At 52.9% G+C, this 24376-nt stretch overlaps 11 protein-coding genes across 11 annotated transcripts; 5 read left to right on the top strand and 6 right to left on the bottom strand.

Moving 5' to 3' along the window:
• Positions 1-247: 247 nt before the first annotated feature.
• On the top strand, positions 248-2599 carry M409DRAFT_26575 (uncharacterized protein; the record flags this gene model as incomplete). Its single annotated transcript, XM_033808170.1, has 1 exon — positions 248-2599. The coding sequence occupies one exon, from the start codon at positions 248-250 to the stop codon at positions 2597-2599; it is 2352 nt and encodes a 783-aa protein (XP_033664020.1).
• A 112-nt stretch (positions 2600-2711) lies between these two features.
• M409DRAFT_68744 (uncharacterized protein) lies at positions 2712-3836 on the bottom strand (the record flags this gene model as incomplete). The annotated part of the gene is made up of 3 exons (XM_033817974.1): positions 2712-2914; positions 2973-3095; positions 3146-3836. The coding sequence occupies 3 exons, from the start codon at positions 3834-3836 to the stop codon at positions 2712-2714; spliced, it is 1017 nt and encodes a 338-aa protein (XP_033664019.1).
• A 2023-nt stretch (positions 3837-5859) lies between these two features.
• Positions 5860-8301, top strand: M409DRAFT_68743 (uncharacterized protein; the record flags this gene model as incomplete). Its single annotated transcript, XM_033817973.1, has 4 exons — positions 5860-5910; positions 6068-6910; positions 7009-8159; positions 8217-8301. The coding sequence occupies 4 exons, from the start codon at positions 5860-5862 to the stop codon at positions 8299-8301; spliced, it is 2130 nt and encodes a 709-aa protein (XP_033664018.1).
• A 603-nt stretch (positions 8302-8904) lies between these two features.
• On the bottom strand, positions 8905-10365 carry M409DRAFT_57795 (uncharacterized protein; the record flags this gene model as incomplete). The annotated part of the gene is made up of 3 exons (XM_033813731.1): positions 8905-9006; positions 9047-10139; positions 10211-10365. 3 exons carry the CDS (start codon positions 10363-10365, stop codon positions 8905-8907), a joined length of 1350 nt encoding a protein of 449 aa, XP_033664017.1.
• A 2134-nt stretch (positions 10366-12499) lies between these two features.
• Positions 12500-13291, top strand: M409DRAFT_57794 (uncharacterized protein; the record flags this gene model as incomplete). The annotated part of the gene is made up of 2 exons (XM_033813730.1): positions 12500-12872; positions 13164-13291. 2 exons carry the CDS (start codon positions 12500-12502, stop codon positions 13289-13291), a joined length of 501 nt encoding a protein of 166 aa, XP_033664016.1.
• A 1179-nt stretch (positions 13292-14470) lies between these two features.
• On the top strand, positions 14471-15625 carry M409DRAFT_57793 (uncharacterized protein; the record flags this gene model as incomplete). The annotated part of the gene is made up of 1 exon (XM_033813729.1): positions 14471-15625. The coding sequence occupies one exon, from the start codon at positions 14471-14473 to the stop codon at positions 15623-15625; it is 1155 nt and encodes a 384-aa protein (XP_033664015.1).
• Positions 15626-16441: 816 nt separating this feature from the next.
• M409DRAFT_26570 (uncharacterized protein) lies at positions 16442-16942 on the top strand (the record flags this gene model as incomplete). Its single annotated transcript, XM_033808169.1, has 1 exon — positions 16442-16942. The coding sequence occupies one exon, from the start codon at positions 16442-16444 to the stop codon at positions 16940-16942; it is 501 nt and encodes a 166-aa protein (XP_033664014.1).
• Positions 16943-17289: 347 nt separating this feature from the next.
• M409DRAFT_26569 (uncharacterized protein) lies at positions 17290-17799 on the bottom strand (the record flags this gene model as incomplete). Its single annotated transcript, XM_033808168.1, has 1 exon — positions 17290-17799. One exon carries the CDS (start codon positions 17797-17799, stop codon positions 17290-17292), a length of 510 nt encoding a protein of 169 aa, XP_033664013.1.
• A 586-nt stretch (positions 17800-18385) lies between these two features.
• M409DRAFT_26568 (uncharacterized protein) lies at positions 18386-18796 on the bottom strand (the record flags this gene model as incomplete). The annotated part of the gene is made up of 1 exon (XM_033808167.1): positions 18386-18796. One exon carries the CDS (start codon positions 18794-18796, stop codon positions 18386-18388), a length of 411 nt encoding a protein of 136 aa, XP_033664012.1.
• A 304-nt stretch (positions 18797-19100) lies between these two features.
• M409DRAFT_68742 (uncharacterized protein) lies at positions 19101-20333 on the bottom strand (the record flags this gene model as incomplete). Its single annotated transcript, XM_033817972.1, has 2 exons — positions 19101-19997; positions 20082-20333. 2 exons carry the CDS (start codon positions 20331-20333, stop codon positions 19101-19103), a joined length of 1149 nt encoding a protein of 382 aa, XP_033664011.1.
• Positions 20334-21020: 687 nt separating this feature from the next.
• Positions 21021-24145, bottom strand: M409DRAFT_26566 (glycoside hydrolase family 31 protein; the record flags this gene model as incomplete). The annotated part of the gene is made up of 3 exons (XM_033808166.1): positions 21021-23499; positions 23551-23839; positions 23893-24145. 3 exons carry the CDS (start codon positions 24143-24145, stop codon positions 21021-21023), a joined length of 3021 nt encoding a protein of 1006 aa, XP_033664010.1.
• Positions 24146-24376: the final 231 nt, after the last annotated feature.

The following is a 24376-nucleotide window of genomic DNA, read 5'->3' as shown; positions in this document are numbered from 1 at the left end:
GCCATGGAAGCTGCGCGCCTCGTCCTCCAAACTGCCCGAGTCGTGCGTATCTTGCGAATCTCTAGAGGGTCTGGATGGCGCCGTGGCACACGGATGGCCTGACTGCACCGTTACACCTCGGAATGGTAAGGCCTGTTTTAAAGGCACACAGGTAATGCAAGCTCCCTCATTTTGTTTGCTCCTCTCATCTTGATTTTCCCACCTTCTCGACTGCTCCATTGCGTGAGCTCTGCCATCCTCGGCGAAGATGACCGCCCTTCCGTTCAAGCCGCATTTCAGCGACAATACCGCGTACGTTGGGGTGCCCAGCTATGGCGACGAACCGAGTCCAGGTCTTTCGGACGACTACTACAAGCAGGGCCATGCACCACCCCAGCAAATCGATTTACAGCACCATCCACAAATTACTGGCCATCGCTCCTGGTGGAAGACGCTGTTAACTCAAGGTTTCAGCGCGCTGTGGCTGGCGCCAGTTGGCGTTCTACTGTACCTCAATCTTCACGGACATGTCATAGGAGCGTCCGCATGGTGTCCAGGCGGAAAATGTTATCCGCAAATGTTCGACTCCGTCAGCAGTGTTCCTCAGGTTCTGGCAGCCGAGCACGATCATGACACCCATAATCTACTCGGAGCACTGCAGCTGGTTGCCAAAGCGCTCGAAGTTTGGTTCATCCTCATTGCATCATGGCTGGTCTATCTCATCACCATGTTCCTTGCTGGTAGGAAGAGCGGCTTGCCAATCGCCTACATCACTCGCCCAGTCGAGTTCTCCGAGCTTGCAGGTGTGCTGGACCCTCTTCTCTGGAGGACCCTGCCCAAGCCATTCAGAAAGGATGGACCGAAGAAGGCAAGATTGCGGGTCTGGATATTCGTTGGCTTCACTGTCGGACTTGGTCTTCTGTGTAACTTGATGGGTCCAGCGACTGCCGTGCTTGTATTGCCAACCCTCCAGTGGCGGGATACCGAGAAGGTTGAGCCGTATACCCTGGTGTCGATTGACAGCGCCTCTGCTCCTGTTGTCGGCACATATGCCTACTATTCTGCTCCCTACTGCACTGAGGAGCTATGGTCCAATGGAAACTACTCCTGCACGTACAATCCGTGGGCGACTGCAATGGACTCCTGGATCCAGAGTTACATGTCGTCTCAAGGTGCCTGGAATGGCATCGCGCAACAGGACATGGTTTCATTCGCCTTCAATTCCACATCATGGACTTACGACGATGGTAGCGTTTCCGACTACCTTTACTGGGCTCCAAGCCGTATCATGATGCGATACTTGAGCGTTGACTATCTCTCCATCCAAAATATGTCTTGGGGCATCCCGAAGAACGAATTCGCTTTCCCACAGTACTATGACAGCTTCATCCCACTCAACAATACCGTCCAGCTCAACGTGGAACGAGAAGGACCTATCTTTGGTGTTGCTGCCAATATGTGGCTTGGATACGACAACAAGACATTCTGGGACTCCCAAATCGATGACAACAGGGCTGTCCGATGCTGGAACGATTATAACGTTGGCAACACCCCCTTGGCTCGTGACATCATGACTGGCAATTATACCAAATGTGTGCAGTGGGGTTCTGGCTGGGGATACGACTATCAAACAACCGGCTTCACGATTGAGGGCATGTACAAGAGCTGGGCGGATGTCTTCGGGCCGGACCTCAAGTTCGATATCTGGAATTCGGCCAGAGCCGCGTTCTTGCCCAATGGCACGATGCCAGATGGCTTCCCTGTCGACTGCTTACCTGTTGGCGAGGTGGTCGACACTTCCCTCAACTGTGACTGGGACAAGTTCTTCGCGGTGGATGAGAAGTCAGCAATGGCGACGCGATCAAGTATGGTCAACACGATCCAGATCAGCGCAAACATGGAACCCGCCGACGGCCATCCGACCACCATTGATCTCATGTTCGACTTCGTCACTTATGTGAACTACACATCCTACTCTCTTGATCCCTCTCCGCAATCCAACCCCTTGATCCAGGTCACCACTCCTGACCTCCCAATGAGTGGCAAAGCCATCGAAGTCAGCCCAGCATGGACAATCGCCGCCTGGTCCGTAGACATCGACGGCCTCATTCGCGCCAACAGAAGCTCAACGCTGTCTATCCTCCAGGCATTCGACACTCTGTGGGAAACGGACTACTACAACTCCGTTGATCCTCTCCTGGCCTCCTACCCAACAATCGACTATATCGGCCTCCTCCCCATCATCCAAACTCTTAGCCTTCTCGAGTTCACGATGGACAACACGACCGCCACCAAAGTCGACGCCGACCATCCGCAGTTCCACCGCAGTGCTCGCATCAACGTTTGGGCATACGGCATGTCGTCACGAACTTCATGGCTTGGTGTCGCAGTGGCTCTACTCGGTGTTCTCACAGTCGTTTTTCAGACGCTCTTGGGTGTAATCGATCGCCGACGGTACAGATCTCCGACTGAGCTATTGGTTGCTGCGTTGGAACATAGCCCGAGCGAAGAATTCCATGGCAAGTCTCACGATGAGAGGGCGATAGCGAGAACACCGTTTACGGTGCGGGATCACGCGCATGGACACGCTTCCTCGTTCAAGTTTGAGAGGTCGGTATGAGGTTGTTGTTGAGATGTGTGTAGCGTTTGCGCGGATGTTGTGATACCAGTATTTCATTCTAATGCCATCATGAAGTCTTCAATCTGGATGATCTGCTAAATCTTGACATCTTCTACAATGACACCACAATCTTGCTCGCCGACACGCCTTGCTTGTGCTTCTCCATGGCTCCTTGGATGGCCTCGAGACCGGCACCAACCACATCTACCCTGGGCGTGGGCTTGATTCTGCCGTCCGCCAAAGCCTGAGGGAGGAAGTCCTGCCAGATGGCTTTAGCAACTGCTGGCTCCATCAGGAACACAGTAGGTGCAAAGACTGTTCGTGATAGATCTTAGTTTCGTGGAAGTGCTAAGGACGAGCATATCGGACTTACTCATCTGGGCTGTCACGCCACTGGGCAACTCAGGAGGAGGATCGAGAGCAGATGCAATGACGCCGCCTCCAAGTTCTTTGGCGATCTCGGAACATATTTTGCCTGTGTCTCCTTCGGCGATGGCTGGATTGCTGTCAGTAAGTAATTCTTCAATAGAAAGGTAAGATACTCACCATCATAGATCCCAACAAATTCCCCCTTGCGCAGCTCCTCCCCAATACCCTTAAAAACATCTCCCCGGCGATAATCAAATGGTGTCGCCCCCAAACTCGCCACGAAATCAAAATTCTTCTCCGAACTCGTGGCCAGAACTCTGTACCCAGCCGCCTTAGCCAGCTGAATCGCTAGACTCCCAACACTCGAACTTCCACCCCAGACCAAGACCGTCTTTCCCGAACGATCACCCGGCGCACCAGGATACTCCAGTCCGAGATGGTTTTTCTCGAACAACCCCGCCGCAGCCGTGGATACAGCCAGCGGAAGGACAGATGCCTCCTCAAACGTCAAAGAGTCCGGAATAGGGGCTACCGCACCCTCAGGGCAGAGCGTGTACTCCTGGAACGCGCCGTTGGCATTGTTCTTCGTCGCGAGTGTGATTCCGTGGCCGATGACCCTCTGGCCGACTTTGAACTTCGTTACTCCTTCGCCGACTGCTGCGACGACGCCACTGGAGTCGGTCCCGAGAATGACTGGGAAGGCATCGATGTAGAAGCCGTAGGTTTGCTGTTTCCAGTCGATGGGGTTGATGGCGAGGGCCTTGTTTCTGATGAGGATCTCGCCAGGACTGGGGGTGGGTGTTGGAATTGCGCCCGCTCGAAGGGACTGAGCGACGCCGTCGAGGAAGGCGGCGCGGTGAGTGGACATTTTGGTGGGTTGCAGAAAAGGAGTCGTTGGTTGATGCACTTGCTTGTGGTGGGATTGGTGATGTTCCGAATCCTTGAAGAGGTGGTTACACTGTTGTTGCTCCCTGCCATAGCATCAACACTGCCGATGGTCTTCATATACTCACCCATCTATCCTCGTGTTCTGACTTCAGCCCTTAGGCTGACAAACCCCATTGCCCCTGAACACCCTGCCACCAGAGACTACCAATACGAACAGCCCCTAGGACATTCTCCTCCTCAAGCACAGGAAGTGCATTACTCACACCCAGTGATGTCTCGAGCGGCTGCCACCTCTTTCCCAAAAGAGCCTGGCGAAGATAAAAGATCGACGCTTTCTCGCATTTCAGTACCTTAGTAATTCGCTGTTGAACAGAGCGCGGCTGACAATCACTCTAGGGCAGCGGAGACTTTTGGATTTTTCGACTGCATTTCTCAGCTTCATTGTTTCTCCTGATGTTGTTGAGACGTTGCTATGGTATCCGATGCAATGTTCTCCAGAGTGAGTCTTCTTCGCACGTGGAGTGCCTCTTCACACAAATTGCTCACCAACTGCTGTTCGACAACGGTCGACTGACTGGTTCCTCATGGCCACGGTTTTGAACCCCAGGTGAACTTTTGAATTGGTTCTCTCGCTTTTGAACAAGACTTACGAGATGGCAACAGTACAAAGCAGCGGCGCTTCCACAAAGCTCAATCGTCTAACAGACTGGACTATACTTTAGTCTTGCACTTGTCACAATCCCCATCGTGGATCCCATCGTCGGCGACCTCCGATTACCCGACGAGTCGACGGTTTTTACATGCGTTCTTCAGAAAGAACTCCAGACTCCCCTCGAGTGAATATGCCACTGGGACCCGTGGGTCCACCTAGGACAAGCCTTTTTATGCCGTTGCAAGCGCATCGAAGAAGACTTGATGTCGTTTATCGAAGCGCACCAAGACGGCGACTTAGCCGGCTTGGGGAGTCTCGCCCAGGATCTGGCAGGGTCGGTTCGAATCGTTGAGGCAGTTTCGTTAGTTCTTCTATGGGAAGAGCTGCAGAAGCGGGCCCTCTTTTGAGGAGATCGGACCGCATTCCTGCTTGTTTAGGGATAGGAAGGAGTCTTGAAGTGAAGCCGATGAATTCTCGGACGACAGCTATCCACTCGATGAAAGTCGATGGTTGACGAGAAGCTGCATTGTCAAACAGACCAGGGACCCCTGCCCATACAAATCCTCGAATTGCTTGTCCTATTTTCCCACACAAGCACTTGGCGCAGATTTCTCAAGCTCGAGTCGCGTTGCGATGATAAGGTCGCTGCCCTCCTCACGGGGACGCTGTTGTTGCGCAAGCAAGAGGCGAAACGCAAGCTAACTCAGCCTGTGTCACGAAATAGATCAGACAGTTCACCATGATCCCAGCACCGGAATCGCAACCAGGTAGCCGATGGTAGACACAGCCGGCTTTCCCATTCGCTCGGGGGTACTGTCTTATCTCTTTCCTTCGACGGCGAACACACCACGACGGGATATACGAACACTTGAGTGCATAAAAGAGACCACTAATAGCCATTGGCGGTATGTCCTGATATGGTATTCGCGGGCTAGACTTTTCCGTCGGCCAAAAGATAGCATCCTTCACAAGCATCCTTCACAAGCGTCCATTGCTCATAATTCTTAAGCGGCGTATCGATTAGCTCGGCGGTCCATGATCGAAGACAGGCGACCCCATACCGGAACTGGCAGGCGTCAAGACGGGCTTCTTTCCAGAGAACTTCTTTCGCAGCTAAGCGGACTTTCTGTTGCTTATGAGTGGTGGAATAGAAGATAGCTACTTGTCTGAAGCACGGTGCAAGGGTGCGGCGCGACATACCAGGGCCCTTGATAGTCTCACGTTGGTCCCGGCAAGATGGGGTGTGAGGGTCTCGTATATTACAACGTTCGGACGTCTGACCGTGCCTTTTACCACCGCATCGCACTCCGTCAGACTGATTCTCGTTCCGCAGAAGAGCGCGGTTTGAATCATGGCGAACGTGAACGATATGGTCGACCCAAGAGTCGAGGTCGAGCCAAAGGTCAGTCGTACAAGAAGATATCCAGACGGCGTGAGACCAAAGTTGACCGGCTAGCACAGGGTTTCATTCATCCAGACGTCCCGCCAACCACAGAGAAACAGATTGTCTTCCACTCGGGCATACCGACCCTGGTGATGGATATATCTCGACTGAGAAGGAATTTGCGAAGACCGCAACTTATGTGGGCGAAGGCGAGATTGATGACGCCGACCTGAAGGATAACGACGATGAAGATGATGCGCTCGATCCCTTCGTGCCGTTCAAGGATCTGCCAGAGGAGAAGCATTACATCGTGACGATTCGTGCCATGGCCGTTGGTATCGTCTGCGGAGCTCTCGTCAACGCCTCCAACATCTACCTTGGTCTCAAGACCGGTTGGACGTTCACAGCCAACCTCTTCGGTGCGATTGTTGGCTTTGCCGTGTTGAAGGGTCTCGCACGCGCCCTGCCGAAGAACCTTCCGATCCTGGGTGGCGACTTCGGTCCTCGTGAGAACAACATCGTCCAGACTGCCGCGACAGCTGCGGGTGGTCTGTCCAGTGTCTTTATCTCTGGCATTCCAGCTCTTTACCAGCTCAATTTGCTATCCGACAACCCACGAGATGACTTTGCACGTCTCATCACCCTTACCATCGTTGGTGGGTATTTTGGTTTCCTCATGTCGACACCACTGCGGAAGTTCTTCATCGTTTATGTCGCTCGAGAGTTGAGGCTCATCTTCCCAACCGCCTCTGCCACCGCCATGACGATCCGCAGTATGCACATGGCTGCAACCGGAGAGAAGATTGCCCAGCTGAAGATGAAGGCACTTGGTGCTGCCTTCTCTGGTGCACTGATCCTCCGCGTGGTTTCGCAGTACGCAGTCGGTATCCTTTGGGACTGGCATATCTTCACCTGGTTCTTCATCTGGGGTAATTACAACAATTGGGCCATCAACATCGAAACTGGGACTGGTCGCTTGAATGGACTCCGGCCTTCATCGGTGCCGGCATGCTCGTTGGTATGAATACGGCTATCTCGTTCTATGCTGGATCGATCCTGGCTTGGGCTATCATTGGTCCTACGCTCGTCCATTACAATGTCGCATTTGGCGAACAGGTCATGCCGGGCGATCCCAAATGGGATGGATATGTCAGCTTTAATGGGCTTTCGGGCGACTGGTCGACTAAGGACACTCCCAGCCCACGGTACTGGCTGGTATGGCCCGGTGTACTGCTGATGATCGTCGTCTCGTTCGTTGAGCTCTTCTTGCAGTACAAGGTCTTCATCTACGCATCCAAGGCCATCTATCGTGGCTCGTGCGCCGGCATCAATGACGCCTTGAAGAGATTTGGCAAGCACTCGGCCTATCTGCAGCGAAAGGGCCAAAGCAAGACTGAAGATTTGGTTGAAGACTTTGCCGAGGACAAGGACCTCGTCAAATGGTGGATGTGGTTCCCCCTTCTCATTGTGGTGATAATCCTCACCTGCGTCGTCATGGGCATTCAATTTGACATGCCGGTCGGCATGTCTATCTTGTCCATCTTCTTGGCCTTCTTCTTCTCACTGCTGGCTGTTCAGTGCGTTGGTGTCACGGACATCACTCCTCTGACTGCCGCATCCAAGGCTTCGCAAATCGTACTCGGCGGTGCTACGAAGGGCGAGCATTGGCCAACGGAACATGCTCAACGACTCAACCTGCTAGGCGGCTCTCTTGCTTCCATCGGCGCAAGCCAGGCCTCAGATCTGGTCAGCGATTTCCGGGTTGGCTTCCTGCTGAAAACCTCTCCCAAGCAACAGTGGATTGCTCAAGGTGTCGGCACAATAGTCGCCGTCTTCCTGGCCCCTGCTCTGTTCATCCTGTTCGCAAATGCCTACCCTTGCATTCTCGACATCGAAGCAGCCGACAATTGTCCCTTCGGCGCCCCATCAGTATCAGCCTGGCGAGCCGTCGCCGTGGCCATGACTGATCCCGATTTTCCAGTCCCAACCAGTGCAGGAATTTTCGCTATTGTCTTCTCCATCTTTGGTGCCATTATGATCGTCATCCGCCACTACGCTTATCGAGGCAAGTGGGAGAAGTACAGAGTCTATCACCCGAACATGATGTGCATTGGCCTTGCCTTCACACTTCCCCAGACGGTCTATGGGCTCGCTATGGTCATGGGTGCGGTGCCGTGTTACTTCTGGGCGAAGCGATCTGCCAAGTCATTCGACATCTATGGCTACGCTATTGCTGCTGGGCTTATTGCTGGGGAGGGTATCGGAGGGTGAGTCTTCCATTGAGTGCCAACTCGAGCTGATAATTTCCTGACTTCTCTTTCCAGTGTCGTGAACGCCATCTTCCAGATCGCCGGTATTTCCGGGAGCCAGTACGGAACCAATGTCGCTTGCCCAGCCGACTCTTGTTAGTCTGGAAATTTTGACATCAACGCTCTAGCAACCGGTGGAGAGGGGCAAATGCGCCAGGTGTTCGAACATCTCTGCGCTCCAGTTTCAGATGCTTTTCTCTCTAGTTGATAGTCGTTGTTCCCAATACCCCAGGCCTGTTGTTCAATCGGATCCGAGCACCTGTATCGAGATTAATGTCGGAGAGCCATGTCGACACAAAATATGTGACGAGGTTTGACAACCTTCAAGTCGATTGGTGCTCATACTCAGTCAGGGCCTGCCGCACTCTCAATAGTCTGAAACCAGTCTTGCATACCGGCGCCCGAAAGCCAGCCCAGCATGTCCGTGTCTGTTGCTGGATACCCAAGTCCCCAGTCGTCGCTTTGGATGCTCTGCGGTGCAGCATCAACAGCATCATCTGGACTTTGGCGTGCTAGACGTGCTGTGCTTGCGATATCCAGGGTTGACAAAGAAGATGGGCTATCTGTGTCATGCAGCACGCTCGGCTCAGCTCCGGCAACAGAGTAACCCGTGTCGTGTCCCTGCCGAGCCCATCTGAGAAAGTCCAGAAACGAGGTTCGCGATGCTGAAAGAAGACCGGGCACAACTTTAAGCTGAGTGTCGTCATAAAGATGTCTCGGTTCGTTGCTTATGAACGCGCCGCTTTCCAGATGCACCTGCTTGACGATAGAGATGTACCTCTTCTGTATCTTCGATTAGCTCAGACTAGTACCATTCATTCTGAAGGAGAGAATTGATTGTTTACCATGATGGTGGGTCCCCTCCAAAATGCTCCCAGTTCTTCCAGGAGACCAAGAGTGGCCTCGACTCGAGCATGTGCATCTGCCTGCACACCAGCGTCAGTGCAATGCAAGAAAGGCAGCTGGATGATACAGCCACAGTACAGAGCATAGGCAACCATGTTAGGTAGGCTACGAATCATCTTTTTCTTGGACGACATTATCAGCCATGCCAAGTCACATATGGAAGTGGCATGATTCAATGCCACCTGTGCGGAAACCAGGCGAGCACTAGAAGATGTGACATCGTCTGAGCCGAGTCGAATGCCGCAAAAGAGAGGCACGCGCGTAGCATGTATGGCCACAAAACTCTGATGATAGACGAAGTTGATCATGAGGACTTTCGATAGCTCGTGGTCTGGCCAGGCCGCGATGGAGTTTCTAGTCAGATTATACGGGTTGACTGTCCACCAGCGCGAGAGTTGTCCGTCGATTTCGTATAGAGTTGCGTTGGTCATGCGATCCGTGTTGGAAGGGCATGGTCTTACAGCCGACAAGCTTGTCACCCTAGCGTTCAGAGAGACAGTGGTTAGCCCGTTGATCACTATGACATCTTCAGAGCTGAAATACCACAAATTCAGAGCCTGCATTGCCGCCGCATAGATTCCGCATGGCTGAGACGGATCGTAGTGCAGCATGACGTTCGAGGAAGGCATCTTCTCCGCATTGAAGTTGCTCTCTGGCCACGGCAAAGGCACGCTTGACGGATCAGATAAAGAGTGCGTGAGGTGGAGATCCAACGATGAATGACAATCCATGCAGTAGCATGCCCAGAAGCGTCGTCGTCGCAGCTCCGCTTGCCACTGCTGCTCCTGGGAAGAGCACTTGGGGTGGAGGCCAATGACATGGATCTGTGCGAACGCGGCAAGCTTGTGAAGCACGGCACGCCGCCATTGGCCTTGTGAAGCCCAGAATATTGTCAGTATGGAATGAGTCACCATGTTGTACTCCTGTAATTCCTCCGCTGCAGCGAAGACCAGTTTGCCGGCCCGGGTTGCCCAATCGATCATGAAGCCATCTTCCTTCAGAGTGGCACGGCCATTGCTGTCATGGTAGAAGCTTCATGTGGTCAGTAGGCAATGTTCTAACAATCAGATGAGTGTTAACCATACTTTGCGGCCCACGCACACATACTTAAAACCAAATGGTCTGGAACTCTACCGGCAGCCAGTGCAGCTTCGAATCGCTTTTGATGGAGCACTAGGTGTGCATTGAACATCGTCTCAAAGTAGATATCTTTCAGTATCTGCACAAAGGAGCCTGGAATCCCCGGCACACTGGCCATCTTCAGCTGTGCTTCGGATGAGCCAGCGGAGGTCAGCTCCTGGGAGTCACTGCCATGCGGTGAGAAGTTCGGCGGCAGATTGGTGTGAGAAGCTGGAACATGAGTGCGGCGAGAATACTGCTTTGCTACAAAAGACGTGCTCTTCGTCCGATGACAAGGTCGTCAAAACTCAAGCAACGGCCACAGCCATTTCTTTCGCCAGAACACTTCACCTGCGCCAAATGGATAGTCAGCTCTCGGAGGGGCTTAGAAAACTGCATAGCTTGCCTTGAGAGCATGGCACGAATCGCAAGATTTCCGGGGGCGGCCAACGCCTTTCCGTGACTCCATAACACCGCAAACCGAGCAGTACTGTTCGCGATCTCGAGCATGAATTGGGACAGCTTTAAGGCCCTCACTGGTCTTACTAATAGATGATGAACTTTTGCCCGTCTCAGCCTTAGCGCAGGAAATGACATCACGAGCCCCTAATTTCCTAAACGTTCAGCCGTGCAACGAAAGAACACCACGTGTGCCAGTTATTTCAAAACCGAGTGAAACCCAGCAGCACTGCTTTGGGCAATGCGAAGGCCAGCGATATCGGGATGGTGACCGTGAGATTCACAAGGACAGCCTACTTCATGGCAGTCATTGAGGAACCATCCTCTCTCCTTGCGCTTGCTTTGCGATGGCTTCCATTCTAGGGGCGGGCCCTGTCTTCAAACGGTCCACCGAATTCATAAACAGCCTCGGAGATTCAAAAGCTCAGCCAAGGCTCAGCTCAGCCACCTGATAGAAGGCTGGGTCTACCCTCGGTGTTCCGCTCAAAGTGGAATACTCATCCCCATTACTCCCAGTTAGTCGAAGCAGCTTAGAGTGCAATTAACAGCGCAGTCGCTCACAAAAAGTCGGAGAGGCGGCGGTTCCATACGTTCCATATGTTCCACTTTGACCGGGACGAGGAGGGTGCCAGCGTTATGTTCTTGCTGGTGGCGTTGACCTCAGACCTTGCCTTCCCCGCCATTTGCGTCGTAACTTCTGTCTCATTGTTTGGTATTTCAGTCAATAATACTCCGCAAGTGCCCATGATCCCATGGATGTGAAAATGTTCTAAATGCACGTTCTCCACCCCTCTTTGAAATCTCACTTACTATCCGTGAATACCGAGTCAGTCGACGAGTCTGAAGAGCTGAAGCAAGAGCTCTGCCATGTCGCGGCGCTCTCAGTTCTTGAATGCCGTACTTACCTAAGCCCTGAGCTCCTTCGACGCCTTGGGCCCGAAGAAGGCGAGCTTTCGGGCGGTGAGGAACTTTCTGATCTCCACGGCGATGACATCGATTCCGAGATGAGAGCTCTACCACCGGATTCATACTCTCTCACGGGATTTGTAGTCGAACTTAGATAGAAGATCTGAGGCAAGCAGGCTACTATCACTAAGTATTGGCCTTCTGCACCCGTGGATGATCCGGCCATTCTGCCTTGCGCACCACTAGATCTGTCTAACCGTGGAGAAGCGTACTGTGGACAGCTTACTGAGGAGTTCGATCTCCCTCAAGGCTTTTCTATTTACCATGAGTGTCGGAGATGGTACAAGAAGGGTTTGAGCATCGACATTCTTCCTCGTTTCCTTCGCATGATATGCGAAATCAAGTCCGCCAACGTATCTCTCGACCATGAGCGGCTTATGGGCCCGTCTGGACGCCTCGACTCCAAGATTATGGCCAGTCTGCACTACGGTACAAGGGCTACGAAGCAGTCCTTCAAGTACGGATTGACGCTCGATAAGACGAGCCTGTGTCCTCGTCTTGTTCATGAGAAGCTCAACTTAGTTCCGTGCCTCGTCAACGATGTCGTGTGTTATCGGCCGATCAATGACCAATAGCATGATCCAGACGCCCCAGTAGGCGCACCATACACGCTCTTCCTGTCTCGTAGCCCGTTGCCTGCTATGGATCGCTTCCATCGCTGGCTTGTGCACTGGAGTCAGGCCAAGGTCAACATTATTTTTGGACGGATTCCAATGGAGAAGACGATTACAGCAGTCAAACCCACCTATTACTTCGCCATCGAGGAATCAGTTCCCCTCTTTGGCAGATTCCACCGTATCGCTGCCCGGTTTAATGATGATGGTTCTTAGGGGAGACTTCACTTCATTATGTACTTCCCTAAGGCCTTTATGCGAGGCCTTTCCCATCAACATGTCGAATTGTGCAACTATCTTGTCAACGCTGCTTGTGCTGTTGCCGGCCACACCGTCGTAAGCCCATCGCTGTTCCCCAAGTACGATAGATTCGATTATCTCGGTATCCAGCGGAAGAAGACCCTCGACAGTAAGCAGATTGTACGCGGGTCAAAAAGGACAGCAGGTAACCAAGAGGCGAGAGAGGCGAAGAGGGAGGCTGCGCGAGAAGTTTTGAAGATACTCCACGGACCTACTGCCCTGAAAGACATCCAGAACGCAGTTGCAAGAGCCAATTCTCGGACTGAAGCAGCGAGCCCTACCACAGGGGCTGCTTTTGCTAGTGTTGGTAGGGCTGGAAAGAAGGCTATTCGCCTCCTCGCAGCCCAATCGAAGCATAATCGCCAACGCCGATCCGAGGAGGGAGTTGGCGACTATGCTCTTGCCGTGCTTTCTCCCAAGCTTCTTGCAGTTTGGCAGCTCTCATATCTTCTCACTGGAAATGCAACATCAATCCCCATGGCTTTCGAGCTGTCTAACCAACTTGGAGCGCGAACAGAAGCGTGGTCGCTCTCGTAGCATCGGAGACGCAACATCCCTATTTGCAACCTCCCTGCAGATATTGCTGACCTCCCTGCAGCTCAAGCACTTTACACGGCTCTGCAAGATGCTGACGTCGCCCGTTTCCACCGCATTGAGGCAAAGGATAGCGCTAAGGACAAGGACAACAACCGCCTCGCCCCCGTATCTTCAGACAGGATGTTATAGCGGATGCGGATAATGGTATTGGAGCGCAATGCTTATGTTAGATTGTCGCTTAGGTGTATGGATCATTTAGCATCTCATGTTCCTTCTCTTTTCAAATTTCACTCACCTGAATGTGAGTCTCGTCAGCTTCCAAGCCTCGCCGAATTTTTCTCGAAAGTCGGCTTCCAAGCCTCACTGTCTTTTTTCCCTAAGTCGGCTTCCGCGCCTCACTGGCTGTCTCTCAAAAGTCAGTTTCCAAGGCCTGCCCACCCTTTCTGTGAGATTGGCTCTTGCTGCTGAAATTTTCTCCGAAAGCCAGTTTTTGGTTTCTCGTCTTCCGCTAGAACGTTAATACCCAATTGTAGGTAGTATTAGGATCCTCTTTCGCTCCAAGCTCAGCTAAGCAGTCTAGCATTTGATCGTGGATTCGAGCCAGAGTTCGAGCCAGATTTGCAAGAGTTGCAACACATGAATCGATTCAGGACAGCCGCACTGCACTGCCGGTCAGGTTGAGGAACATTCACTTCCAGCTCGGAGCGGCAAAGCTTGTCGAGTATAGCGGGGTAACATGAAGTTTTAATGCAGTGTGGATTTGCCGAGTGAATTGTCCGGGTTTTAGCGTGCGCTCGGGGAACCCCTATGCAAGGCTGTGGCAATACGACGCTAGCGGGGAAGCCTCATACTCCGCAACAGGAGGTTTGAAAGGGCATCCTCACTTAATCGAAAGACTCTTCGCTAATCGTAACTTTGATCATTGATCTACTTCTACTTCAAGAATACCTAGTACAGGTCTTTGGAATGCGGTTTGACTAACAACATGGAGTGTGGCGTCTCGTGATACGCCGTCCCTTTCGAGCAGTACTCGGTTCCGAAATCCTGTCTGGCATGTCGTATCAACTCTACGAGGGCGATCAATGTATCAGCCACCGAGTAGTGCGTTAGTGGTTGGCTGCTTCCCCATCAGAAACGCTGATCAGCTTCTCTGATGCGTAGCGGCTGCGGCACACAGGCGTAACAAAAGTCAACACTGCGATTGTGTAATTAGCGCCACGACGATCCGGGAAATGGAGATTGAGTGATTCTATCATCTGGTCACTAATCAGACAGAGCTTCAGGAGTTTTAAGCGGACAGTGCAACGAAGTGGAAAGCCTGTCTCCAATCCAAAACTTCTACCTGGCATATCGGCATGCTATGAGAATATGAGAGCTAAAATCCTTCTTCATCTTGGTTGGCTCGTCCTGGCTCACGGCAGCAGCAACGGAAACGGGCCTCGGTGCGACGAGAATGTCACCCTATCAATCTCAGCCTCCGCTATCAATCTTGACATTCCAAGCACGTTCTCGCTGTCCACGCTCAACGTCGAAGACAACATCGAAGGCTTGTTGAAGTCTTTCCCAACAACGACCGTTACCGGAACCTACACAATTGCAGGTCGATACTGCGAGCCAGCAAACTCGATTGCCTCGAGAAGCATAACACTTCAAGTTCTCGTGCATGGCATCACTTTCGACCGCAACTACTGGTCTGGAGAAGGTGCTCCAGGACAAGGCCTCAACGGAACGTCGTACTCCTGGATTGATTATGCCTCAGAACAAGGCTACCCAACCTTGTCTGTAGACAGGATCTGCAACGGCCAATCTTCGAAGCCGAACGGACTTTTGGTGTGTCAGGTCCCGTTCAACGCGGAAGTGCTGCACGGCGTGGTCGAGGCTGCTCGCAATGGCAGTGTAGGGGGCCGACCATTCGAAAAGCACTCGGAAGGGTCACTTATCGGCAACAGTCTGTCACAGCAATATCCCGACGATGTCGATACCTATATCCAGACAGGATATACCCCCTTTTTGATCCTTGGTGGGCCCGGTTTGGTCGTGGCCGGGGGTTATATTCCAGCCCTCCTTGCGGATCCCGTCAAGTTTGCCGACGTTACCGATATCACATATCTAGCGGGGACCAGCGTGAGCGGAGTGGAGGCCAACTTCTTCGCAGGCCAATATAGCCGTCAAGTCGCAGATTTCGCGTACGACCACCGGGGAACAGCTACGACCCGTGAGATCGCCTCTATACCTCTTGGTGAGCTTCCTGCTCCTGGTTTTAAAGGCGCTGCTCTTGCTATGAATGGCGAACGGGATCAAGCCTTTTGCGCCCGACTTCCGACAGATCCATTGATAGGTTATCGAGGGGATTGTGGAGAAGGGGACCTGTCTTACACAGCGCTGGCGAAGACGCTATTTCCAAACGCAGCACATTTTGAGTATGTCAACTTGAACGATACCTGTCACAACGTCGGTCTGCACTACACGGCACAGAAAAGCTTCAAGATCGCGCACGAATTCCTGGCTGCACAAGGATACTAGAGATGAAGGATACTCATGAGCAGTTAGAATACCAAAGCCACGACTCTCTAAAACTCTGAGAGAGCTTTTCATACACGTCACATTCTTTGCACAAAGTTTCTGTGAACAAGCTAGAACAGCTGGAAAGCAAGTTCTGTGAACGAGCATTTACTTCAGTAGTCTATTCTGCCCGGAAGTTATGCAAGCTTTCCGCTCGCTGTAAGGGGATAATCTTCAAGAACATGAACTAAGTGATCATGCAGCATATGCGCTGACTGAAGAGCAGCAGACAGCAAACAAAGGGAGAAAACCCCTTTGCCATTCATCTCCGTGCATGGGAATACCCTCAGGGCACATCCCGTGAGCAGCGTGCCTCGCAAATGCACTATATTCGTAATGTCTGAGATTTGCTGATACTTGACAGGCTCGTCATTGTGATTGCGAGCTTAGCTTCCGAGCGAATATGCCGTAGTTAGGGTTGACACAAGTTTCCCGACTGTGCAGCAACATGTGGGGCGGGTTGGGCGGGATGCGTGAACGAGAAGCCAAGATCGGCAAGCACCAAGAATGACTCCATACTTTTGAGAGTGGCTCATCGGGGGCGGGAATAGAGCGCTTCAGTCAACTAGATTGTCGCTGAGATAAAGCTCATTGGCTTGTTTCCTCCTGAATTATTAGCTTGGGGGTCGCTTGATCGTTTAGAGAGAAAGGCTGCAAGGCTGCTTCACAGAAAACCTAATATTTCTTCTTTCCACCACCTCACCTGAATAAAGTCACGAACAACGAAGTGGTCAGATTATCGTCTCATCTTGCGTCTCATGACGAATCCTGCCCACAATGCCACGATACGAGATCGATCATGCCATCCCACTCTCAGCTTCCCAACAAGATGATCTGGCTCAAGAGATCACCAGGCTCCACCTCGCCGCATTCCGGCTGGTTCCTAAGTTCTTCGTGAACATCATCTTCACGGACCTATCTCACAAGACTTGCTACGTCTCCGGCAGGAAAAGGAAGACGAACCACATAAAGGGGCAGCTTCGCCAAGGCAATCGCGATAGATCAGACTTCCAGAAGCTCGCCAACGATATCAAGGAAGCTTGGGGACGCATTGTGGTGGATAGGGCTGAGGGAAATCGCAAGAATTATGCTATTCAGACTGTGGTCTTGATCCCAAGCAATCAGGTTGCGGTCGAAGCTGGGTTTCCGGTGCCTTTGGTTGGGGAGGAGCATGCATGGTACAAAGATCATGCCGCCAAGTTCGAGCAGTTGGCCAATGCAGGCGACGAGGATTCCAGAGAGCTGGTTCAAGATATGCATGAGAATGGTCTAGGATAATCTGTTATTCGGCCCTTGAACATCTCTGATCTACAGCACAGTCAAGTCTCACTTTCTGTAGAACCATCAGGTCTAAAGTGGCTTACTGGGTGCCACGATGCATTGGCGGCTCCCGTCGTTGCTTTTGGTTGTCCTGATTGTTCTCCTGGTGCTCGATCCTGGCGAGCTGTTTCGCGTTTTCCTGGTTCAGCCGTGATCAGTCTCATGATCATTGACTTGTCAACCACGACCACAAAGAAGTTGAGCATTCGAGACGCGGAGCTTTCAGAAATCTTATTGCATAATCATACGCACAGAACCAACAGCCCAACCATTGCCGAAAAACCAATTCCACGCTTTCCCCCTTCTCAACCAACCTGAACAAACGGCGTAATATAATCCGCCTTCCCCAAAGGCACTCCCTCCTTGCGCAGAATTGCATATGCAGTGGTGATCTGAAAGAAAATATTGGCCTGTTGAAACCTCAAATACGCCTCGACCGACATGGGTGCAGTGAAAGGTCCAAGGTTCGTCGGCTCGACGATATCCACGTTCACGAGGACAGATTGCTTGTCGATCGCGTCTAATGCGGCGAGTGCTGATTGGATCCGGGTTTGCATTTCTTCGTACGAATAGGTGACGTCTTGGCTCAGGTCGATGGTTGGTGCTTCTGTCTTGTTCAATCTCGCCAAGGCTAGGGTTGTTTGAGATGTGGCTGCTAGGACTTGGTAGCTGAGCGATTTCATGTCGTCGTACAGGCGACTCGTTGGGAATCGAGAGGCATTGGGGTGTTGTTCAGCCTTGTGGAGGATGTTTGAGAGAGCGCTCAGGGCTGCGTGAGTCTGGCGGACGAATCCTTCGTAAATCGTGTATGGCATTTTGTTGGGCCGAGTAGATTTTTTGCATAGTAAACGACAGGGCTAGAAGGTTGTGCGATGGGATCTATTAAACCCTAGAACAACAGGATGTGCTTCTGCTCTTGCATTTTGATCTGATCTGCATCAGGTTTGTAATGTCGTCTCCATTTGTGATCATCTCTCTCTCCTCGCTGTTGTTATCGATCACGTTCTACCAGAATATGGCACGCAAACACGGAAAATTGTGTACCGGCGTCGTATGGCATGATTTGTAACAGATCCGCTGATCAGGCTTCCAGCACGGGAAACTGCCTCGAACTTTGTCGGCAAATTCATCATTGGCTACGGATGTCACAACGGCTTTTGTCTGCACAGCTCTCAACAAGCAGTTCCAGGCAAGACACTTGTTCTCGTGGAAGCACTACTTCGTCGAAATTCTCCATTCGTCAAAACCACCCAACCAGCCCAAAACCCCTTTCCACACGCCCCCCCCCCCCCCCCCCCCCCCCCCCCCCCCCCCCCCCCCCCAACAGACCACTTTCCCTCAACTCCCCTCCGGAACAACCCGATACTTATCCCCCGAAACCGTGCCAAAATCAGGATTATATCACTCATCCACCCTCCCAAGAACCCACCCCTTTCCCTCCCGCAGCCTCAGCATCTCAAAATCCACCCTCCCATGCATAACAAACTTCCTCCCCGTAGCCTTCCTTGCAGGGAGATCACCGAGATTCGTGCCGGTGGCGCGAAAGCGGATGCTATATCTCGCGGTGTCGATGTTGGTGCCTTGCTGATGCCAGCGCTCGACGATCGTCATGGCGAAGTCGGGGATGGAGGTGCGCCAGATTGTGTGATGGATTTTGAGGGAGGCGTGCCCAGTGCGGGAGAAGCCGTGGGCGTGGTCGGTGTAGACTGCTTTTGGGGAGTAGAAGGGGAGCCAGAGGGTGGGTTCGGGCTGGGACCAGGCGGAGGCCCAGGCTGATGCGAGGGCGTCAGGGGTTTGGGGGGTGGTCGTCATGTTGTGAGTGAGATTTGGCAGCCTTGAGAGGTAAGGGGGGAAGTGAGTGCTTTGAGCTTGTGGAGGCTGCTGCATGGATATATGCACACGGCGTTCACGACGCACTTGCGGAAGAAGTGATTACAAATCGCTTGGTAGCATGGGACCGTCAGCACCTTAAAGGGCTCGGTGGCAGACTACGGCAAATGCAGTTGTGTAGCAAGGTAAGTGGAAACAGCTACGAGGGTCGTGAGCTGCGCAGTCCAGGCCCTCAGCCTCTTCAACATGTGAACCCGTATGTAACAGAAGATACGCTCTGTAATATTCATTTCCTCCGCACAATCTTCGCAATCCAAGGCTCCACAAACCTCGCAATCCCGAAAGAATTCCTCTCCAAAAACATAAAATGCCCATTCCCATAAATCCCCACATTAGGCAGGTGAATCCACTCAACATCCACTCCACCTTGCTTGAAGTACTCCGCCGTGCAGTAGTCATACACAGCATGATACGACGCCTGTGTCGTCAACATGAGTGTCGGAATCTGCGACAGGTGGGTTAAGCGACGTGCTGGGTCTTTTTGGAGAGTACAAGGGGCTAGATCTGGAGATGGCGGAGGGTGGTACTGGCGTGTGAGTTGTGAGGCGTTGGTGACTGGCGGGTTGTAGTGTAGGGGTAGTATGGTGATGCCGTAAGGTCTCTTTTCAGAGCTGGACTTGGGCCATTCGGGACTAAACGGTGGACCGCCGTAATCCGCGAAAGGGGGTCCCAGGGGTTCGAGGGCGACGATAGCTTTGACGAGCTCTGGACGAGCGTCTCCTAATTGCCATGTATGCATACAGCCTTCGGAGTGCGGCACCACGATTACCGGTCCAATTTCATCGAGCAAGGCAGTAAAAGACAAGTTGTTATACATCGCCTGCATTTCAGTGTCCGTCTGGACCTGGAGCTGCGATTTCATGAACGCATCGAAGATAGGGTCTCCGATTCGTCCGGATCCGGGCCATTGCGTGTGATTGATAGCCTGCGGGTACGATGGGAAGTCTTGAGGGGCGGTAAACTGTTCTTGGATGAGAGTTGCGGAGAATTGGGACATGTTGCCCTCGTCTGGGAGCCATGGGGACCTGCCGCGCTGGGCTTGGTCGGCGAGGTAGACGATGTATCCTTGACGGAGGAAGAAGGACGCCCATCCTTCGCGGCCGTCGGGTGTGTTGAGCCAGTTCTGCCAGACGAGGAATTAGCATATACTGTCATGCACAGGCAGCACGAAACTCATGGACAGAACGCACAAGCAAGCAAGACTTACCGTCCCACTCTGTCCAAGCCCAGCAATAAACAAAAGCGGCACCTCATACCGAACCTTCAAAGGTACAAGCTGTTCAACGTAGACCTGTCCTACAAGGTACTGAGCCGTCTCGCCATTCCGCGCAGCATTGATATATTTCCCATCCGTGTAAAAGTAATTCCGTCGCGCGTAGGCTTCGACCGCAGGTTGCGAAGGAAATGTCGCAGCCGCTGCAGCCGCAGTTGCGAACAACAGGATGGATAAGTCGAGCATCGAAAAGAGGAGACCGGAGGTAGAGATGGATATGTGCCTTCGGCGAGACTCTCTTATATGGATGTAGTCTGTCCATAATGTCTTCTTCCCCTCGCTGTTACGGAGGGTTGCCGACGTTAAAGCACCGAGTCGTGGAATCTCCGATCTCTCTTGACTGCGAATCTTCGCTGTGTTGGCGCTCCAGTCCTACCCATGCAGCCTCGACCTGGACACAGCTGGTGGAGGTCCAGTAGCCCGTCGTCGAAACGTCAGACTGGAAGCTGCATATCCTTCACCGCCCGCCCCCTCGTCAGACTGGTATCGAATGGCTTCTTGGCGTTGTCTGTGTAGCAGGTCAGCGGAAATTCATACCGAGCCCACGAAGATCAAACCATTATGTATAGACAAAGCACGCTTGCTTGTTCTTCGTCAGTTCACATGCAATTCAGTACATGTACGAAACTGCTCGCTGACTGTCCCATCGGGGGATAAAAAATTGAAAGGCATGCAATTCATTCCTCATGCTATTGATGATATCGATATCGACAAGCCCGCATCGAGCTGTCCTTCTGTGTCTGTGTCATACCCCTGTTGTCTCAAAAACCGAAAAGAATATGCCACGCCTCCAGATGCTGTGGTATTCATTCATCCGTCTTGCATGCATGCAAATAAAGACATTACCGTACTCTCAAACTTCATACGCTTTTTCTATACCGAACTGTCGTACTCTTGCGTCAGAGAAATCTGCTGGTCGGCCTTGACTCTGCTGTGCGTTCCGTTCGAGCCGCTCTTGCCGAGGACGGTGATGCTGGAGATGAAGCATCCCGAGTCGTAGCCGAAGTGGCCGGTCATGCGGAAGCGGCCGTTGGACGAGTAGCTGAAGTGGATGTAGCTGTAGCTCTGCTGGACGAGGCTGTTGCCGTCATCGAGGTAGAGGTCTCCCTCGGCGGTGCCGTTCTTGCCTGGTGCGATCACGATGTTGAAGTTCTGCTTGCGCAGCTCCGTGGTCGTGTTGGCGGAGTTCTCGCGCTGGGCAAGGATCTGACCTCCCTTGTAGTACAGCGGGATCGAGGTGTAGGCAACTTCGGTGACGGTGTATGGAGCGCCGGTACCTTGGATCTTCGCGTGAGTGTAGTAGTCATAGAAGACATCGTTTGGAAGGTAGAAGTTGGCGACGGTGCTGTTCTCCTCGACGACTGGAGCCACCAAGAGGCCTGGGCCGAAGAAGTACTGGAAGCCAAGAGGAGCGGTGTTGGGGTCCTCTGGGTAGTGGAAAAATGTTGGCTGGATCGATGGGGTACCGGTCTGGTTCTGCTTGTAGAATGCGGTGTAGAAGTAGTCGAGGAGCTTGTATCGGATTTCGATGGCGTTGCGTGCAGCCTCGGCGACTTGTGGCCAGCGGTAGAACTCCTGTGGGATCGAGCCGTCCTGGTTGTGGTTGCGGTAGAATGGAGCAAACGCACCAAGAGAGGCCCATCTCGAGCAGAGGTTGACGTTGGTGTTGTCACCGAAACCGCAAACATCAGATCCGACCATGGGAACCTGGTAGAGCGAGTTGAACTCCATAATCTCGGTGATAGAGATCAAGTAGTGGAACCAGCTGGAGAGGTTGTCACCAGTCCACTTGCCGACCTGAGAGCCAGAGCCTGCAAAAGTGGAACGAGTGATGATCAGTGGGCGGACGGATGGACGACGGCTCAACATGGCAATGCGGGAGGCTTCCGACATCATCGATCCGTAAATGTTGTGGGTATCGTACTCCACGTTGCCGCTGTAGAGGACAATGTCGGTGTCGGCAGTCTTGTTGCTGAGGGACCCGGCAGCATTTTGGATGTCGTATTCTGGGTTGATAAGATCACGGCCAGAGAGACCCTTCTTGTCACCAGTGGACTGACGCTTGATGTTTGGCAGGGCAGGGTGGTCCAGGTATGAGAAGTCGATGAAACGCCTCACCTTGCTGTTCTGAGGTGGCGAAGACGTAGTGATGTTGTAGACGGGGGTCTCTTCAGTGCTGTTGCAGCCGCCAGTGGACATGGTGTGATTTTGAGCCTCATACACATACGTGCCATCCGGCTCTGCGCGAACAAACTGGAACGAAACGACGGTGTTGGCTGGGACGTCGATCTGAGCGCTCCACACAGGGTAGCTGGTGGCGTCAAGGGGAGCAGCGTTGGTGATGTCGTCGGCTCCGATGGTCGACACGTTGCCATAGACAATGATGTTCTCGCCATAGAAGGTGGAACCATTGACACGGAAGTTGACCTGAGACTTGCACACTGGCTGGAAGTCCGCAGGGAACCCAGCGATGGGTCGAGGGGCACCAAGACGAACCGCCGGTGGACGAGGAGGGTTACCCATTGTGCGTGCCTGCTCTTCTGGGTCGCTGCAGGGGTAGTTGCAGAAGTTGCTAGGATCGTTCATGTCAATCCAAAGGGCATCGATGTCAACACCAGAGTCAGCGCTGAAGAAGCTTTGGAACTCGCCGTCCCAGTAGCCTTGAGTGTTGGGGTGGAACCAGTCAGGGAAGGCAGTCACACCGGGCCAGACGACTCCCTTGTAGATCGAACCGTTCTCGCGCTTCATGAAGATGTCCTGGTCCTTTCCGTTGTTGAACGGCGCATTGTCCTGGTACGCAACGGCTGGATCCACCATGACAATGTAATGCTGCTGACGGCTGTGCAGTGTAGAAACGAGCTCTCGCATGAGGTTCAGAGGGTAGCGCGCCCCGTCCAAGGTGAAAACTTGACGAAGATGCATGTAGTCAATGTCAGTCCACATGGTCTCCAGAGGAATGTTGGCAGCCGAATAGTTCGCGACAACTTCTGCAACGTCGTAGACATCCTGGTATCCGTAACGACACTGGTGGAAACCGAAGCCCCAGTATGGCATCAACGCTGGCTTGCCCACAACCTCGGAGTACTGCTCTGCAACCTCGACCGGCGTGGGGCCAGCCAGGAAGTAGAAGTCAAGCACGCCTCCAAGAAGGTCGTATTCGAGGTACTGGCCCTCGTCATCATTGATCTTGTAGTTCATTCCGTTCGAGTTGAGCAAGAAGACGGCGTGCGTGCCATTCTTGCCACGGTTGTCGTAGTAGACTGGGTGGGTACCGTAGAGGTTGGAGCCTGCGGGGGTTCCGTAGGCGTCGCGGTTCCACACGATACGAGTGTAGTTGGTGGTATTCAGCATACTGTAGCAATGTTAGCCACGGAATCCAACCTCTTTCATCTGCACGACTCACAATGGATCGGTGTGCTCACCCGTGCCGTAGAGGCTTGGGTTTTGTGGGAGCGCAGTCCTCAAGCGCACATATTGGTCTTCGAAGATGAGCGATGCTGCAGATGTATCGAAGAGGACTTCGCCGCTGCTACGGCGTTTGACTGTGAAGCTGAAAGGCTCCTGGACGTAGTCGAAGACGAGGTTGCTTGAGCCGTTCTTGACACCGGTGAAGGTCGGGCGAGGGAAAACGGATTCGGGGACTTGGTAGACTTGTTGGTTGGCATCCTGGATCAACACGTGAAGACGGTTGTCTTGAAGTATAGTTGTTAGCGCATTCGAGTCGACACGAGGTCGAGTCACTCACCAGTCTGGTACTCGACCGTCAAAGTCAGGTCCTTGATGTCGTTGCCGTAGATGTTGCAGCCCTCGCCGGCCAAAGTCAGCTTGGCGGTCAAGCCATTGGCGTTCTTCTGAACATCGCTGGCGCTGTAGCCCGGGCACATTGAGCCGGTGCTGCTGGTGCCATTCTGGCGGCGCTCGAGCTGGTGGAAAGTAGCAGATGCGGAGGTAGCGACGGCCAAAGAGGCGCAAAGGAAGCGCGCGAGAGGAGCCATCATCTTGGCGAGGATGAGGCGAGGGAGGAAGAATGAAGAGCAAGGAGCGGAGACGCGACACCTACGAGCGTGGTCTGAGAGCGGGTGCGGAGGAGTTTATGTAGGTGCGGCGCAAATCTGGGGCTCCGGCGTGGACATGTGGTTCGTGTGCTGCCCCTTGCTCAGTCTTCACCCGTCCGTCTGTGCAGCGTGTGGGGATCGGCGGTCTATTCACGTTCAGACGTTGCGGACAAA

This window comes from Zasmidium cellare (genome assembly GCF_010093935.1).
Source record: "Zasmidium cellare ATCC 36951 unplaced genomic scaffold M409scaffold_32, whole genome shotgun sequence".
NCBI classification, from domain to species: domain Eukaryota; kingdom Fungi; phylum Ascomycota; class Dothideomycetes; order Mycosphaerellales; family Mycosphaerellaceae; genus Zasmidium; species Zasmidium cellare.
The sequence above is the reverse complement of the archived record's forward strand: the minus strand, read 5'-3'. Positions and strand labels throughout refer to the sequence as shown.